The 11513-nt window shown below is 43.2% G+C and overlaps 2 protein-coding genes across 2 annotated transcripts; both read right to left on the bottom strand.

Moving 5' to 3' along the window:
• Positions 1-2407: 2407 nt before the first annotated feature.
• On the bottom strand, positions 2408-3739 carry LOC122322009 (uncharacterized). The gene has a single exon (XM_043213184.2). It carries the CDS (start codon positions 3737-3739, stop codon positions 2408-2410), a length of 1332 nt encoding a protein of 443 aa, XP_043069119.2.
• Positions 3740-7219: 3480 nt separating this feature from the next.
• On the bottom strand, positions 7220-9227 carry LOC138925622 (uncharacterized). The gene is made up of 3 exons (XM_070276471.1): positions 7952-9227; positions 7671-7870; positions 7220-7588 (listed from the first exon to the last, which is right to left on the bottom strand). Exons 1-3 carry the CDS (start codon positions 9225-9227, stop codon positions 7220-7222), a joined length of 1845 nt encoding a protein of 614 aa, XP_070132572.1.
• Between the last annotated feature and the right edge of the window lie 2286 nt (positions 9228-11513).

Below are 11513 nucleotides of genomic sequence, written 5' to 3'. Positions count from 1 at the left end.
AGACAGATTTGCTGAGTGTTTTGTAAATGCGAATTCCTCCCATATCAGAATTTGACCATCAACGATGGGAATATATGTGGCTTTGGAATTGTCCGTGACGCGTGCCGATGTTGCGGCCAAAAGAAAAATCAGGGATATGGTTGAAAACCTGTAATTTGGATATGTTGTGAAGTTTGTTGAGATTGGGTAGCCCACCACCAAAGCATGATTAAAATAATAATGGAAACGAGACTTATGCCAAGTGACTAGGAAAAAGATAATAAAAAAATAAAAAATTATTAGGCGAGCGATTATATAGGCACGCTTGACCCACCTAAAATTGTCTTTGTGGACCACCCTCCCCTTAATGAGGACTGTGGTCCCCATGTCCGCTTCAACGGTCTTCTCTTCACATAACGGTCAGAGTTTGTTCCCTAGGCGTCTGTTGGACTTCACTAGGACTTTTTCGCCAACCTCGAATACTCTATTTTGGCGGAAAGTGTTTTCCCTGTCCCGGAGCTTGTCTTGGGCGAGTTTAATTTTATCTTGAATTTCATATTGTGGCTCACCTGATTGTGCCTGAACCACGTCAGCCGGTCTCTTGTCGATGACCGAGTGGATGGACTTGTTATATCTGGCAGTGGCCAGAAGTATCAGCTCTACGGTATCGCTGATGCCTTTATCGATTTTAAGACATCTAGCAAGCTCTACCAAAGTGCTGTGGAAACGCTCCACTTGTCCATTGGAGACACTGTGTAGGGGCGGAGCATTTGAGATGCTAACGCCGAAGTGGTTTTCATGGCCACGATGGTGTGCGAGTTCAACGATGGTTCGTTGTCGCAATATATGACCCTGGCCTTGGGGAAAATGTTCATCAGCTGTAGTAGCGCTGGTTTGAAATCCTCTATAGTTCTAGAGGGAACTGGTTGGACAACGGCAAATTTCGAGAATTTACTTTTACTCCGTGGAAATAGTGGAAGAAATCCATATTCCGTGGAGGAAATACATTTTATCCGTGGAGAAGATGTCTATGTGCAGCATTTCTCCTACTTGAGATGGGATTGGTGTTTCGCCAAGCTCATGTATTTTTTTATGTCTGTCGTTGTTTATGAATAGTGGACTGTATTATGGTTTTTATTATACTTTTATGCATTTATTTTCACTATTTAGCGGGTTTACAATGTTTTTAAGCGGGGTTGCTATCAGCGAGCGGTTGCGGTTAATGTCAACAAGAGAATGCGGCCGGCTTGCAAAACGTGCAGAAAAAGAACTGAAAAACGATCGCGTGATGTTCTAATACTAACGCATTGCACTGCAATTTCGGCTATGCGTGTGAGCTTAAAGCTCCCAAATGGTAAACAAGACAATGATGTGCGCAAAAATAGGTACGATAATAAGAAATTAATTAACAAGTAAAGAAGCAAATGTAATACTATTTAAATGCAAAATAAAGACGAACAATTTCTCAACATACCGGCCCCCCTGAACGACGGTTCAGTTCAAAGGAAGCACAGCAATTTTCGTAATAGGGCGCTTGTAGATTCCCTTGGCGGTTTTAACTGTGACCACCCGGCCCCTCTGATCCTGGCCAGGATGAACTTCGGTGACTCGTCCTAGCATCCACTTGCTTGGCGGTTGATTGGGCTCCTTCAGCACAACCAGTGTGTCCACGGCAACATTTGGAGCATCTTGATGCCATTTCGTGCGAGGTTGAAGCGTGCTGAGAAGCGTGTTTCCAGAAACCTTGAACCTTGGCCTGTAGTTGTCTCCAGCGCTGCAGTCTGTTGATGTTTACATCCAGGAAAGATGGTTCTGGTACCGAAGTGAGAGGCTGACCTGTTAGAAAATGAGAAGGAGTTAGCGGGTTAAGACTGTGATCGCTAGGTGCGCATAAAGGGCGAGAGTTCAGAAGCCCTTCAATCTGAATTAACAGGGTCGAATACTCCTCGAATTTCAAGGCACTGCTGCCAATGACTCGTTTTAAGTGCAGCTTTATGGATCTCACACCAGTCTCCCAAATGCTTCCGAAATGGGGAGCAGATGGCGGAATGAAATGCAAATTAATCTCGTGGCTGGCCATGAAGCTTGAAATACAGTTTTGCGGATGAGGTTCCGAGCTTCTAGAATCCAATACCTTTGGCGTAGACTATGAAACGTGTATTCGACTCCAGCGTGTAACAATGCAGCATGTTGATAGCGAACTAGCAGACCAGCCATTGGAGATTCCTTAGGAAGGAGAATGGGATGCCTTGCGTCATAAGTAGCTATAGAATCATCAATGCGACCACCAACACGCATTACTCTCTGCTCGTCTAAAAAAGGGTGTGTAGCGAATCAACTTCGATTTCTTCGACAATGGCTGTCCGGTAGTTAACTGCTTGTACTCCACGTTGAAGAACTCCTCTTGAGCGTGCGTAAAGATCTTAGCTCATGCATATTGTAGCTCCCACGCCGATAGGAATGGTGAAAGTCGATTCCTCTCACGAAGACGATGAACGAAGCGAAGGCAGTAGCTGACTATCCTTAATAAACGGGACCATGAGGAGGATTTGTTGATCATACAAGATAGCGAATTTCCGTCGTCGGAAATGTGTAGATTAACTTTCGTTTCAGCCTTCATCTCTAGGCAGGCCTCTTCTTCTGTCGACAGAACAAACTTAGCTTTAACAGGTGGCCAAGCTGAACGGGACTGAGATAGCCAAGGTGGTCCATTCCACCATATTTGATGATCCACGATGTCCTTTGGCAGTACTCCTCGCGATGCGCAGTCTGCGGGATTATCACCACTTCGAATATGTTGCCAGCAGCTGCGTGAGCAAACCTCTAGAATTTCAGCAGTGTGGTTGCAAACATAGGTGTTCCAAGTCCTAGGCAGAGAAGATAGCCAATGCAGGACTATTTCAGAGTCTGACCAACAATTGATTCTGGAAATAGGAACAGTTAATGATTGCTTGACCAGATAAATCAGTTTAGAGAGTAAATGAGCTGCGTTTAACTCTAGTCGCGGAATAGAGATAGGCTTAATAGAGGCTACGCGAGTTTTAGCCATAATCAGTTTGACAGCATATCCATTGTTGACTTCGACGCGGCTATAGATGACGGCAGCATACGCTTGAGATGATGCATCAGCAAATCCGTGCAGTTCCATTTCTTGATGTGGTACAGATATGTAGCGAGGAACTCGACAAGTTTCCAATAAATGCATTTCCGATACAAACTGTTGCCATCGTGTACATAATTGCTGCGGTAGTACTTCATTCCAATCGACAGAACTTAGCCAACTATCTTGAAATAGGATCTTCAGAAAAACAACAGTTGGCGAAAGCAAACCCAGCGGGTCGTAGATCTTGGCTAGTTCTGAAAGCAATATGCGTTTAGTAAGAGCAGTTGTAAATGCGGGGGCTTCTAATTTGAAGAAAATATAGTCCGGTTTTGGTTCCCACCACAATCCCAGGACTTTAACAAATCGAAATGAGCGGTCTTCCTCTAAATCCTCTGGTGGATACTCACAAATCTCCTTTGGCAACGACTTTAAAAGGGCGTAACAGTTTGAGCTCCACTTTCGCATTTTGAATTGAGCTTCGCTAAGAAGCAGAATCAATTCATCTTTGAGTGCAATGAGATCCTTGATGTTGTCGCATCCAGTAGGAATATCATCAACGTACGCGTCTCTGTTGAGCACGACAGCAGCGGTGGGATACAATTCGGCATAGTCATTGGAGAGCTGTTTACATCTTCTCGATGTCTGCACAAAATACATAACGATGCTGACGAAATCGAAGGCATACTCCAATTAAGTCCCTTTGAATAGGCGTTCCTATTTGCAGTCGCGAATTAAGAGAATGACCCGTGGAATCCTTTCCAGAGCCGTCAAATACCACTCGGCAACGTGTGGTAGTACTATCTGGCTTAAAAACTGCACGGTGTGCCAAATAGTTGTAGCGTGCGCGATCCTCACCGCCTGCAGCAGCCGGAATCAATTCCATATGTCCTCGATTTAAATAATCATCCATGAAATCCACATATTGTTGTTTGAGTGCGGGGAATCTTCTAAATTTCCTTTCCAAAGCGGCGAAGCGGTTTAAAGCCTGTGGCAAAGTGGAGCCAATTGGCGTGCGGGGCTCCTTGAATGGGTATTGAACAATATAAACACCATCTTCTCTACGAGCATGTGTTTTCAGAAAATGTTATTCGGCGGGATCACTGGCGTCTATCGTTGTTTTACTCGGATGCACTTGTTCCATGTCCATAAATGAGCGAACTAAGGAATCCAAATCTTCATAAGCGTGATGAACTTGTGCGTGCGTAGATGCTTCGTTACAATCAGTATAGCTGCCTGTAATAACCCAACCAAAATTAGTATGCAGTGCGATGGGGTATTCGATACCAAACTCTCGGCGATGTCCAGTATATAAGTTCCACAGCTGATCAGCGCCTAAGATAACGTCGATTTTGCCCGGAGATCCAAACGTCGGGTCAGCTAGCGGTAGGCTGCGAATCTTGGTCCAAATTGACCTGCTCCATTTGATTTGACCTGCTGAGCTGGAATCGTAGAAGTTAGAGAACTCATAATTAGACAAGAGACTTCCAATGATGCAGTCGTGGTTCTTGAGAGTAAGGTGAAGCTAGCGCGACCTCGGCTAACACCAGCCGGGTTAGCACCTAAACCAACTACCGATCCTTTGGATAAAGGACTCAGATACCATGGTTATTGTTGATCCAGTATCGAGCAATAACCTACATGAGGTCTCGTTTCCCCATGTGTCAATTACATTGGCGACAACATTTGGCAGTAGGGCTGGATTGTTGGCCCTCTCCAAAATATGATGGCTAACAACGGCAGTCGAGTGCGCAGGTGCCACAGGAACCGATCTTGCTTCAATCGGGTGTACTAACGTGTGATGCTTAGCGTTGCACTGACGGCAAGTGTTCGATGAATTACAATCCCTGACTTGATGAGATCGACTCAAGCAGTTGAAGCATAATTTTGTATCCTTGGCGAAGGTGCGGCGGCTGACTACATCCAGTGCCTTGCATGAATATATAGAATGCTGTCTTTGGCAATATATACATTCGCGAGACGACTGAGTTGATCCACTGGCATGAAAGGCGGCTTGGCGGCGTCTACTCTGGGCTGGTCTTGAGGGTTGCATTGCGGGTAAATCCTGACAAGACTCCAAAGTATCACAATGAGCGAAAAGAAAGGCGAACAGCTCCTCTATGGTGACGTCTTCAGCGGCCGATAAACTGCAGTTGGCCCAAGCTTGTTTAATTTATGAACCTAACTTTGACAGCAAAATATGAATGAGCCATACATCGCGGCTGTCACAGTTCAGCGCATGTAAGCCTCGAATGCATTCGTCGGCCGAGTCAATTACCTTGCGTAATTCTGCAATATTCGAATTGTTAGCGGTTGGCAACGATAAAAAATTCTGAACAAACGATCGAGCGATGAGCGACCTTTTATTATAACGATTGTCTAATTTTTCCCATGCGTCTTGGTAATTATTATTACAGACGGCAATATGTTTAATTAGGGACAGTGCTTCTTCCTCCAGATATGATTTGAGATAATGAAACTTTTGGCACTTGGAGAGCTTTTCGTTACTATTTACTGAGCTTAAGAACAGATCACTAAACTGTCTCCAATCCTCATATTTACCAGAAAATGTGGGAATCCGAATTTTCTCAAACCTTAAGGGGTTATATGTCAGTTGTGACATATGAAAAAATCGATTTTTTTTTTATTGCATATTCTTTAAGTATATTCTATTGGGAACACTCTCACTCTCAATTCATAACGATCGGAGCATTAGAACCGAAGCTGTAGCTATTTATAGCGCACTATCTGCATATAAAACTTGAACAAACTTGAAACTTTAAACGCGATTATCTCAAAATCTTTTTTTTGGAAAAATACCTTTGCGGTGGACACGATTACTAAAAAACTACTAATCCGAACTACTAATTTTTTGAAAACTCCTTTTTTAAAGCACAAAAAACGAAAATCTTATACCTTGAAAAAGTACATTTTTTGTTAAAAACGTCGCCATTTTTTTTTAAATCAAAATTTTTAAAAATCCCTCGTTCACGGACTAGACAATACAATATACTAACTAAACTTTTTTGAATTTTGGATTTCGGATGAACCGTTTTCGAGAAATCATGTCCACCGCAAGACACCATCGAAAAAAGACGATCCGGGAATTCGGCTATAACATTTTTGTTATGTAATATTTTTTTATGAAAAAATTTAATTAAGTACATAGAAACATGTACTAAACAACGTCGGTAAAACATTTTTCATAAATATTTTTTATGGTGTCAAAAAAAAATCGATAAAAATCCATATTTTTGCGCGGTACAACTGTATATAACCCCTTAAATCAGCAGTTCCCGATGAAGTATGAATTTTCTCCAAAAGGTTGTTTTGTCCCTCAAATAGGCGTTCCACTGTACTTGAAAGTAGAATGTTCGACTGGTCCTGTCCATGATCTTGACCTCCCATGTCCTTGATGGCGTTACTAAAAATAGCATGCGCGGCGTAGAACTTGTCTTCGTATTCGGGTATGTCCAATCCAGGGTCTTCATATCCCTCCTCCAAATGAAATTCCATTAAATCATCTGAGAGCTACATAAACGCAAACGTTTCCACATTTTCACATCTTTGTGAAAACTCCACAGCACTGTTGAGGGTGCGCGTTATTTGCCCCTTGCAGGCACCACGTTGTTGAATCGTTCTATGCATTATCGCGTTCATGACGAGAAAGCGGTAAATTTGTCTCTAATGTTCACAAAAGTAAATGCACAAATAAACGCGGGTATCCGGCTCGAAAGACCAAAATTTGTTATGTTTATGAATAGTGGACTGTATTATGGTTTTTATTGTAGTTTTATGCATTTATTTTCACTATTTAGCGGGCTTACAATTTTTTTAAGCGGGGTTGCTATCAGCGAGTGGTTGCGGTTAATGTCAACAAGAGAATGCGGCCAACTTGCAAAACGCAGAAAAAGAACTGAAAAACGATCGCGTGATGTTCTAATACTAACGCATTGCACTGCAATTTCGGCTATGCGTGTGAGCTTAAAGCTCCCAAATGGTAAACAAGACAATGATGTGCGCAAAAATAGGTACGATAATAAGAAATTAATTAACAAGTAAAGAAGCAAATGTAATACTATTTAAATGCAAAATAAAGACGAACTATTTCTCAACATACCGGCCCCCCTGAACGACGGTTCAGTTCAAAGGAAGCACAGCAATTTTCGTAATAGGGCGCTTGTAGATTCCCTTGGCGGTTTTAACGGTGACCACCCGGACCCTCTGATCCTGGCCAGGATGAACTTCGGTGACTCGTCCTAGCATCCACTTGCTTGGCGGTTGATTGGGCTCCTTCAGCACAACCAGTGTGTCCACGGCAACATTTGGAGCATCTTGATGCCATTTCGTGCGAGGTTGAAGCTTGCTGAGATACTCGAGATTCCAACGTTTCCAGAAACCTTGAACCTTGGCCTGTAGTTGTCTCCAGCGCTGCAGTCTGTTGATGTTTACATGATGTGGCTGGCCATGAAGCTTGAAATACAGTTTTGCGGATGAGGTTCCGAGCTTCTAGAATCCAATACCTTTGGCGTAGACTATGAAACGTGTATTCGACTCCAGCGTGTAACAATGCAGCATGTTGATAGCGAACTAGCAGACCAGCCATTGGAGATTCCTTAGGAAGGAGAATGGGATGCCTTGCGTCATAAGTAGCTATAGAATCATCAATGCGACCACCAACACGCATTACTCTCTGCTCGTCTAAAAAGGGTGTGTAGCGAATCAACTTCGATTTCTTCGACAATGGCTGTCCGGTAGTTAACTGCTTGTACTCCACGTTGAAGAACTCCTCTTGAGCGTGCGTAAAGATCTTAGCTCATGCATATTGTAGCTCCCACGCCGATAGGAATGGTGAAAGTCGATTCCTCTCACGAAGACGATGAACGAAGCGAAGGCAGTAGCTGACTATCCTTAATAAACGGGACCATGAGGAGGATTTGTTGATCATACAAGATAGCGAATTTCCGTCGTCGGAAATGTGTAGATTAACTTTCGTTTCAGCCTTCATCTCTAGGCAGGCCTCTTCTTCTGTCGACAGAACAAACTTAGCTTTAACAGGTGGCCAAGCTGAACGTGACTGAGATAGCCAAGGTGGTCCATTCCACCATATTTGATGATCCACGATGTCCTTTGGCAGTACTCCTCGCGATGCGCAGTCTGCGGGATTATCACCACTTCGAATATGTTGCCAGCAGCTGCGTGAGCAAACCTCTAGAATTTCAGCAGTGTGGTTGCAAACATAGGTGTTCCAAGTCCTAGGCAGAGAAGATAGCCAATGCAGGACTATTTCAGAGTCTGACCAACAATTGATTCTGGAAATAGGAACAGTTAATGATTGCTTGACCAGATAAATCAGTTTAGAGAGTAAATGAGCTGCGTTTAACTCTAGTCGCGGAATAGAGATAGGCTTAATAGAGGCTACGCGAGTTTTAGCCATAATCAGTTTGACAGCATATCCATTGTTGACTTCGACGCGGCTATAGATGACGGCAGCATACGCTTGAGATGATGCATCAGCAAATCCGTGCAGTTCCATTTCTTGATGTGGTACAGATATGTAGCGAGGAACTCGACAAGTTTCCAATAAATGCATTTCCGATACAAACTGTTGCCATCGTGTACATAATTGCTGCGGTAGTACTTCATTCCAATCGACAGAACTTAGCCAACTATCTTGAAATAGGATCTTCAGAAAAACAACAGTTGGCGAAAGCAAACCCAGCGGGTCGTAGATCTTGGCTAGTTCTGAAAGCAATATGCGTTTAGTAAGAGCAGTTGTAAATGCGGGGGCTTCTAATTTGAAGAAAATATAGTCCGGTTTTGGTTCCCACCACAATCCCAGGACTTTAACAAATCGAAATGAGCGGTCTTCCTCTAAATCCTCTGGTGGATACTCACAAATCTCCTTTGGCAACGACTTTAAAAGGGCGTAACAGTTTGAGCTCCACTTTCGCATTTTGAATTGAGCTTCGCTAAGAAGCAGAATCAATTCATCTTTGAGTGCAATGAGATCCTTGATGTTGTCGCATCCAGTAGGAATATCATCAACGTACGCGTCTCTGTTGAGCACGACAGCAGCGGTGGGATACAATTCGGCATAGTCATTGGAGAGCTGTTTACATCTTCTCGATGTCTGCACAAAATACATAACGATGCTGACGAAATCGAAGGCATACTCCAATTAAGTCCCTTTGAATAGGCGTTCCTATTTGCAGTCGCGAATTAAGAGAATGACCCGTGGAATCCTTTCCAGAGCCGTCAAATACCACTCGGCAACGTGTGGTAGTACTATCTGGCTTAAAAACTGCACGGTGTGCCAAATAGTTGTAGCGTGCGCGATCCTCACCGCCTGCAGCAGCCGGAATCAATTCCATATGTCCTCGATTTAAATAATCATCCATGAAATCCACATATTGTTGTTTGAGTGCGGGGAATCTTCTAAATTTCCTTTCCAAAGCGGCGAAGCGGTTTAAAGCCTGTGGCAAAGTGGAGCCAATTGGCGTGCGGGGCTCCTTGAATGGGTATTGAACAATATTAACACCATCTTCTCTACGAGAATGTGTTTTCAGAAAATGTTATTCGGCGGGATCACTGGCGTCTATCGTTGTTTTACTCGGATGCACTTGTTCCATGTCCATAAATGAGCGAACTAAGGAATCCAAATCTTCATAAGCGTGATGAACTTGTTCGTGCGTAGATGCTTCGTTACAATCAGTATAGCTGCCTGTAATAACCCAACCAAAATTAGTATGCAGTGCGATGGGGTATTCGATACCAAACTCTCGACGATGTCCAGTATATAAGTTCCACAGCTGATCAGCGCCTAAGATAACGTCGATTTTGCCCGGAGATCCAAACGTCGGGTCAGCTAGCGGTAGGCTGCGAATCTTGGTCCAAATTGACCTGCTCCATTTGATTTGACCTGCTGAGCTGGAATCGTAGAAGTTAGAGAACTCATAATTAGACAAGAGACTTCCAATGATGCAGTCGTGGTTCTTGAGAGTAAGGTGAAGCTAGCGCGACCTCGGCTAACACCAGCCGGGTTAGCACCTAAACCAACTACCGATCCTTTGGATAAAGGACTCAGATACCATGGTTATTGTTGATCCAGTATCGAGCAATAACCTACATGAGGTCTCGTTTCCCCATGTGTCAATTACATTGGCGACAACATTTGGCAGTAGGGCTGGATTGTTGGCCCTCTCCAAAATATGATGGCTAACAACGGCAGTCGAGTGCGCAGGTGCCACAGGAACCGATCTTGCTTCAATCGGGTGTACTAACGTGTGATGCTTAGCGTTGCACTGACGGCAAGTGTTCGATGAATTACAATCCCTGACTTGATGAGATCGACTCAAGCAGTTGAAGCATAATTTTGTATCCTTGGCGAAGGTGCGGCGGCTGACTACATCCAGTGCCTTGAATTCATTGCATGAATATATAGAATGCTGTCTTTGGCAATATATACATTCGCGAGACGACTGAGTTGATCCACTGGCATGAAAGGCGGCTTGGCGGCGTCTACTCTGGGCTGGTCTTGAGGGTTGCATTGCGGGTAAATCCTGACAAGACTCCAAAGTATCACAATGAGCGAAAAGAAAGGCGAACAGCTCCTCTATGGTGACGTCTTCAGCGGCCGATAAACTGCAGTTGGCCCAAGCTTGTTTAATTTCTGAACCTAACTTTGACAGCAAAATATGAATGAGCCATACATCGCGGCTGTCACAGTTCAGCGCATGTAAGCCTCGAATGCATTCGTCGGCCGAGTCAATTACCTTGCGTAATTCTGCAATATTCGAATTGTTAGCGGTTGGCAACGATAAAAAATTCTGAACAAACGATCGAGCGATGAGCGACCTTTTATTATAACGATTGTCTAATTTTTCCCATGCGTCTTGGTAATTATTATTACAGACGGCAATATGTTTAATTAGGGACAGTGCTTCTTCCTCCAGATATGATTTGAGATAATGAAACTTTTGGCACTTGGAGAGCTTTTCGTTACTATTTACTGAGCTTAAGAACAGATCACTAAACTGTCTCCAATCCTCATATTTACCAGAAAATGTGGGAATCCGAATTTTCTCAAACCTTAAGGGGTTATATGTCAGTTGTGACATATGAAAAAATCGATTTTTTTTTTATTGCATATTCTTTAAGTATATTCTATTGGGAACACTCTCACTCTCAATTCATAACGATCGGAGCATTAGAACCGAAGCTGTAGCTATTTATAGCGCACTATCTGCATATAAAACTTGAACAAACTTGAAACTTTAAACGCGATTATCTCAAAATCTTTTTTTTGGAAAAATACCTTTGCGGTGGACACGATTACTAAAAAACTACTAATCCGAACTACTAATTTTTTGAAAACTCCTTTTTTAAAGCACAAAAAACGAAAATCTTATACCTTGAAAAAGTACATTTTTTG

This window comes from Drosophila bipectinata, chromosome XR (assembly GCF_030179905.1).
Source record: "Drosophila bipectinata strain 14024-0381.07 chromosome XR, DbipHiC1v2, whole genome shotgun sequence".
Lineage (NCBI taxonomy): Eukaryota > Metazoa > Arthropoda > Insecta > Diptera > Drosophilidae > Drosophila > Drosophila bipectinata.
Note: the sequence above shows the minus strand (reverse complement) of the source record. Positions and strands in the feature narration are given on the sequence as shown.

Excerpts from the sequence above, each read along its gene's own strand:
- LOC122322009 (XM_043213184.2), bottom strand. The coding sequence starts at position 3,739 with ATGTATTTTGTGCAGACATCGAGAAGATGTAAACAGCTCTCCAATGAC.
- LOC138925622 (XM_070276471.1), bottom strand. The coding sequence starts at position 9,227 with ATGTATTTTGTGCAGACATCGAGAAGATGTAAACAGCTCTCCAATGAC. Across the intron at positions 7,871-7,951 it reads TCGCTTCGTTCATCGTCTTC|AGGAGTTCTTCAACGTGGAG; the intron begins GTGAGAGGAATC and ends CGCACGCTCAAG. Across the intron at positions 7,589-7,670 it reads CTCCAATGGCTGGTCTGCTA|AAGCTCGGAACCTCATCCGC; the intron begins GTTCGCTATCAA and ends ATTGGATTCTAG.